The sequence below is a fragment of the Rattus norvegicus genome, chromosome 19 (assembly GCF_036323735.1).
Source record: "Rattus norvegicus strain BN/NHsdMcwi chromosome 19, GRCr8, whole genome shotgun sequence".
NCBI lineage: Eukaryota > Metazoa > Chordata > Mammalia > Rodentia > Muridae > Rattus > Rattus norvegicus.
This window is the reverse complement of record NC_086037.1, coordinates 20,007,924-20,014,439: the sequence shown is the minus strand read 5'-3', so window position 1 is coordinate 20,014,439 and position 6,516 is coordinate 20,007,924. Positions and strand designations below refer to the sequence as shown.

Genomic DNA, 6,516 nt, shown 5'->3' with positions numbered 1-6,516 from the left:
AGGTTAGAGCATCTGCTGCTCTCTCAGATGAACCACATGGTCCCTAATAATCATCTACAACAGGGATTGTTATTCCCTCTTTTGGATCATGAGGGAAATGCACTGAGGAGTGCATACATACATCCATACATTTGAAAAAAAAGATCCATTGAGTTAAATGATAAAAATAAATATAATCAGCAACGATAAAAAACACAGCATATGAAAGATCAAGTGAAACAGCACCTATAAAAACCTATTTCCCAAAATGACTGTGCTGGTCATTATCTCTGTGGTTTAATACTAATGCTGTATTGTAAGAAAAACTGAGGCACATGGTTCTCGATTAGGATTATTCTATATTCCTTTGTGAAAGTTGTCATTTTTTCTGCAGCTCTACAAGTATGAGTGTGTGTTACTCAATATCTGGTGCACACAGTCAATAAGGAATGTGTGTTGTAGACTGATATAGACTAGGATGAGCAGAATACATGACAGCATGGATACAGTATGGCAGTGATTACATCATAAAGTGTGTGTCCATAAAAAAGTCACATTATCCACACAAAAGACACTATCACCCTGTGTACACCTTGGTGGCTTTGAATTCCCTATTTACCCATGCTGCCTGGACCATGCAAAGATCCATATCCAGCTGTCAGTTCTAAGTCTACAGGAGGGGAAAGGACCCTTGAATAAGATGGTCTTAAGAGTCAAGAGTTACAAATCAATTTTTATTCATAAGGAATACAATTTACAAAAAACAGTCATAAAATGAACAACTAAAATGGTATAAAAAATGAAAAACAGTAACAAGAATATATAACTTTGAAATAACAAAAAGAAAACTTCAATGAAAATCATAACCAAAAACATTTCTTAACAGCAATTTCTTAATGAACATTTAGAAACACAGTTGTAGTGCTGTTTCTCCTCTAGGACACGAGATGTCAAGGCAGTCCCTCAGTTGTCTCTCAAATGGTGTTGTCGGTATGAGAGAGGAGAAAGACCTCAATGAGACAGGCTGGCATACGGATATATAAATTAGGGTCTCTATACATTGAGGAAATTAACTGAGAAGAAGAATATTCTCCCCAAAAAAGTCTTTGACTGTTGAGGTTGTGGTCAGCAGGGAACTCCTGAGAAAGAAACTCACTCTTCAGGGGGCAGTCTTCCTGGGATCTGTCCTATTCCATGTCTCCTGCAGTTCCTGAGACCTGGGAGAAGAAGGCAGCTATTAAGACACTGATTTGGTGGGGACACGCATACCAGCTGTCAAGTTGCTGCCTTCTGTCCCCTCAGCTACAGTGGACAGACAGCACTGATCTTTTCACTGAAATCATTGCTGATATCTCTGCAGGCTGGGGAAAGTCACCAGCAACCCTCACAGTACTGTGGGAGTACAAGCTGCTCCTCAGACTCTACCAGTGCAAACCAAGAATGGGGAAATGGGGAGAGACCTAATTGGGGTGCAGGAAGAAAGGAGAAGGCCACATGATACCCAGATCAAAGCCAATGACCAGGACTCATTTGCCATTTGCACTTGGTTCTTATCCCTACAAGGTGCTTCCAACCATCACATGACCCCTGTATGACCTTTGTCACAGGACCAAGAACTCATTCAAAACTCTTCATAGCATCCAATCTGTGATAGGGAGATGCAGTCATGTGATATGTTATTCCTCTGTCACCATTTCTGGACTGCAGTTTCAAAAAGGGCAGAGAAGTATAATTGCCCATAATTCAGTTTCTGAGGAGTGGTTAACATCCCAGAATACTTGTGCATAGACAGAGCAATGAATAACTTTATCACATGAGGTGGGTGACTGATTGGGTGTGGGGAGATTAGAAAGGTGATAGGGGAAGCAAAGGTGTATCCAATAGGCAAATGGTATCAGACATTGTCAATCTGACTCAGCTGCTTGTTCCTACCACATTTTGCTGGGTCTGGAGGTTGCTGGTCTTCTCCTGTTCGTCTTCATCATTCGGGTTCAACTCAAAAAATATCGCTGTACCTCCTTGCTCTCCTGCTTCAATGTGACCAACTTCTTCTTCATACATGCCTGGTCTATCAGGAGCCGGCTGTGCAGGTTGCTGGAAACACACTCTGCATAGTAAGATCCTGAAGCCTCATCCTCCCATTCCAACTGCCAAATCCCACAAACTCCACCAGGACCCAGATACCCATAAAGACTTCATAGAATACATCTCCATACATGTAAGGCTGCTGCACAAACAGCAAATGGCCAATCCAGGGAAGAATAAATTGTTTCTGTGACCGAAGCACCAATAAGAGTCCATGTCTGTCCAAAAGAACAAGGGATCTACAACTACCCATGAGAGCCCAATGCATCGGGACAGCATCAATTAGTAGGCAGCAAATAACCACAAGAGGACAGTAGAACCAAGGGAAGTCATGCAAACCATGTGGTCCACACATTGAGTTTTGTTAAACCTGGTATGACCCCAGAGGCCCAGGTCGGCCTAAAAACACTCTGATCCCTGAATCAGTGTAGTTCTATCCAGAGCCTTCTAAAGATGCATAGACACTGTGGTGATAAGTAACAGTCTCTTATGGAACTGAATCTGAGTCCAAAAGACCCACGGCACAGTGATATTTAAACAGCAGACAAGATAGACCCAGAGCTGCAGGCTCTCCAGTCCAGAACAAAGAGAGGCAGACATGGCCATTCCACAATGATGGGCCCTTCTGACCAGTACTTACCGATAGAATTTAATCTCCTTCTTGAGCTCCTGAAATTTCTCACGATGTTCAATGTTCTTTGTGTCTAAGTTGTGCAGTAATGACATGACCTCTTTCTCCTTTATCTTCAAGTTTTCATAAAATGGATTTGGCCTGAAGTACGGGCTGGCCCCAGAAAGATAGAATCCAATGAACATCAAGGCTTAGGATTATATGAACTCAGGCTGTGTCCTCTACTACCCCAGCCCTGGAAGGACACTTTCTGAATTCTACATATTTGGATCTTCTTCAGCTTCAGAAACTTGGAATTGTGTGCCCAGGACAACAGAAGCTAAGCACCCAGATAAAGGGTTCCCTGGCTCACTTTTTTCAATCAGGAGGGCTGGATCTGCATTCAAACCTGTTATGCTGTCAAGAGCCTAGGCCACAGAGCTTACCCAACCACACACACACACACACACACACACACACACACACACATCCAGAACCTCTGATTTCATTCTTCCTGTTTTGACAAGTGGAATGCTACAAGCCGAATAACTAATATTCTAGAGGCAGACAGTACACATAATTCTGGAGATGAGACCAGATATTGCCACAAACTTAAAATCTGCCCAAGGCATACAAATGTATAGACAAATGTGACCACACAGGCAAAGAACTGTGCTGTTGAAAGAGGGGCTTCCAAAATAAAGCACTTACACCTCCATGAAACTATTATACAGGTAATTCCTGAGGTCAAAAAACAGACCCCTAAATTTCAAGGGTGGAGGGACACAGAAACATATAAAAGTGGTGCATATGCACGCAGACCTGTGCACACACAGACACACAAACTGGGACACACCCACAAGAAAAGAAAAGTAAACAGACTTAGAGAATGAGAGAGACAAATATGGAAAGAGCACAATGAGAATCAGGAGAAATGCATGCACCATTACTGTCTCAGAGTGTAAGGCACAGAGACAAGAAGGAACAGGCCAGAGCCTCAGGCCTTCTACTTAAGCATTGATATGAACAATGTGGGACCTGTCACCTAAGGCTGCTGCCAGGAGATGATAGCGTTCAGTCACCTTCCTAGCAAGTACAAAGATTCTCCACAAACTCACAGCACCTAGAACCTTGCAAAGCTACCACCTGTCAAGGGCTTTCCAATTGTACACTGGGAACTCATGCTCCAGTGACTTTATCCCTGAAATCTTCACTCAGATCACAAGTTCAGATTTTCAACAGGTGGAATCAGAGAGTCCATTTTCAATCTCACTCCTCAGTAAGGGTCAGGTTCTGAATCTCCTCTCTATGGGAGATGAGGTTTAGAACAAGGTCGTTTGTTTGGAGCAATGCATACCTCTTGCTCATGGATCCACCTGTCACATAAAGGAGGCGATCTGTCAGCTCATTTCTCTCCTTGGTAGTTAGCTCCAGTTCTCTATTCAGCCTCTCCTCTTCCTCATTGGCCCGCACCTTGTTTTGGACATTTTCAGGGGATGACGTCTGTCTGCAGGCCTCTGTAGGTAGAAGAACACAAGTGAACCCGCATGGGGCGAATGCATAGAGCATACACAGACCACAGTGAGGTCCAAACAGGAGAACATGCTTGGAAGCCAGTGTCACTGCAAGGAGTTTGGTCTATGTGTAAGAGGCCTCCTAAGTGGATCAGAGTTCCCCCACTACTACATAGAGACCAAGAGATGTAAGCAGCTAGGTGTTCCCTATGCCCGCCCACACAGGCTTACAAGTACCAGAGAGTTGCCTTCTCCAGGATTATTATCAGGTACGCAGGCTACAACCTGGTTTCAGGACACTCACCCCTCTGGTTTCAGAAGTCAGATCATCTATTCAGCATCCACAATGACTTGATTGATCAGGGATACTCAGATATCCTACACTGTTACTCTAGTCCAATAACTTTGCATTAAAAAGTCATGTAGGGGGAGGACATGGTCAACAGACTTATTAATTACCCCTACTGAAATGACAAATGCCCCAGAAGTGCCAATAGGTTACAGGCTCTTTCTCTACCTGCTGCATATAGTTTGGCTTCTATAGAAAAATATCTGCCACACAGAACCTCTAATATATGAAGGTAAAATTGGCCCCGTCAGCCAGACGTAGTCAGAGGAGTTCTAAGAATATAAGGTCATGCCAGGAGCACAGTTCTCTCCCTCTTACTACTGTCAGATAGACACTGAATTATCGGAGCAATGAAAGTGAAGTACATTGATGCCCTGTTTAATTCAGAAAAGTTATCCCCTCCATGACTCCTGATGGTGTTATTATATCAATTTAACATACCGAATGCACTGTAAAAATAAAGACTAGAAGTTCACCCAATAATAGCATAGGCATTTCCATATCCTCCGTGTGGTTATGGAGAAACTAATGATGTGAAAACCTTGACTTTCAGGAATTGTGATAATCATGGAATTCAATATTTGTGGAGATGTTCCAGTGGTTGTGGCACATTACTAAAAAGGCCAGCTGAAGGCCCCCACACTCACCCCTGACAGGAAGCTCAACATAAACTGCCCAGAACTTACTCCACATTCCCCATGTCCTGTTTCCATCATTACCTTTAGGTTTCGTTTGCTTCAATCTAGACTCTTCTCTATCAACATCAACTCTCCCAAATCTCCTGCGAAGACGGGCAAACATGCCTGTGGATATATCCTTTGGACACTCAGAGAAAAAGTAGAGAATTGGTTGTCACAACGATACTGGTGACATCACAGGGATTCCAAGGTCTCTCTAGGAGACAATAGAATGTCCACGAAGGGACTGCTGATGTCACGGAGAACAGACTTTGCCTCCCTGCTAATGTTCTCCCTGTACTGAGCAAAAGCTGATGTGCCCTTTTCAGGAGACTTCCCTGTGGCATAGCCACTGAGCACCACATGCTTCCAAAGCCAAATTTGGCTCTAGGCTTGATTGGAAAAACCTAAGTCGTTGCTATGTATCTAAATGAGTGCTTCCTCCCCAATCCCTGCACAGAAATGTTTCATCCTACCTCAAATTCTCCTCAGTCAGCAATATTACCCATTAAAGATTACTGAGAAATCACACCAGTTCCTGTAAGTAGCCAAAGAAGTCTCCTGTCTCATCATGTGCAGGTGCATGAAATCACACCCAGAAATAGCCTGTCGGGTAGGTTGCGATGTGGGTGTGTGATATAGGTACAACCTGAAGCTTTGTGCTTAACATTTAACAGTTGCCACCAGATTCCTTAGGAGAAAGAATTGCATTCATTATGGTCCTGGTAACAATGTGGTGATCTGTTAGCAGAGGAAACTGAAATATTGGATCCACCAGTGAATGCACCCTCAGGCTGAGTGTGGGACTCTCCTCTTTGCACTTAAGTTACCAAAGCAGGATTGCTTACAGGCCTCTCTAAGCTATAACGTATGATTTCATCTGAAAAATAAAATAGTCAGCAGATGTGTGTGTGTGTGGGGGGGGGGTGCAGCCAAAGGAGTAGGACAAGCCTAGAGACATAACTCAGTGGACAGAGTAAGAAACAAGCATCTTCACTCCTGTTTCATGGATCACCCTACAAAACACAAAAGCATCTATCATACTAAAAAAAAATAAAAATAAAAATAAAAACAAGTTATTTTGTTGAATGTTTACAGTATTAGTAGCAAAGCTCAGATTTTGGGGGCAGATCCATGACTTGAACTATCTTCCTCACAACATACAAAGCAATAAATAAATAAATAAATAAATAAATAAGAAAAAACAGTAAAATTAAAAAACACAAAAAGCACGAGCCTCTCACGTGAAGTTACAGAAGAATGATCCAGTGCTCACTTCTGACCAGGCCATTTTAGCTATGA

The 6,516-nt window shown here is 42.8% G+C and overlaps 1 protein-coding gene across 1 annotated transcript; it reads right to left on the bottom strand.

Moving 5' to 3' along the window:
* Positions 1 to 1,624: 1,624 nt before the first annotated feature.
* Positions 1,625 to 5,571, bottom strand: LOC134483429 (disks large homolog 5-like). Its single transcript, XM_063278699.1, has 4 exons — positions 5,257 to 5,571; positions 4,032 to 4,191; positions 2,705 to 2,848; positions 1,625 to 2,073 (listed from the first exon to the last, which is right to left on the bottom strand). The coding sequence occupies exons 1-4, from the start codon at positions 5,336 to 5,338 to the stop codon at positions 1,971 to 1,973; spliced, it is 489 nt and encodes a 162-aa protein (XP_063134769.1). The 5' UTR covers positions 5,339 to 5,571; the 3' UTR covers positions 1,625 to 1,970.
* Between the last annotated feature and the right edge of the window lie 945 nt (positions 5,572 to 6,516).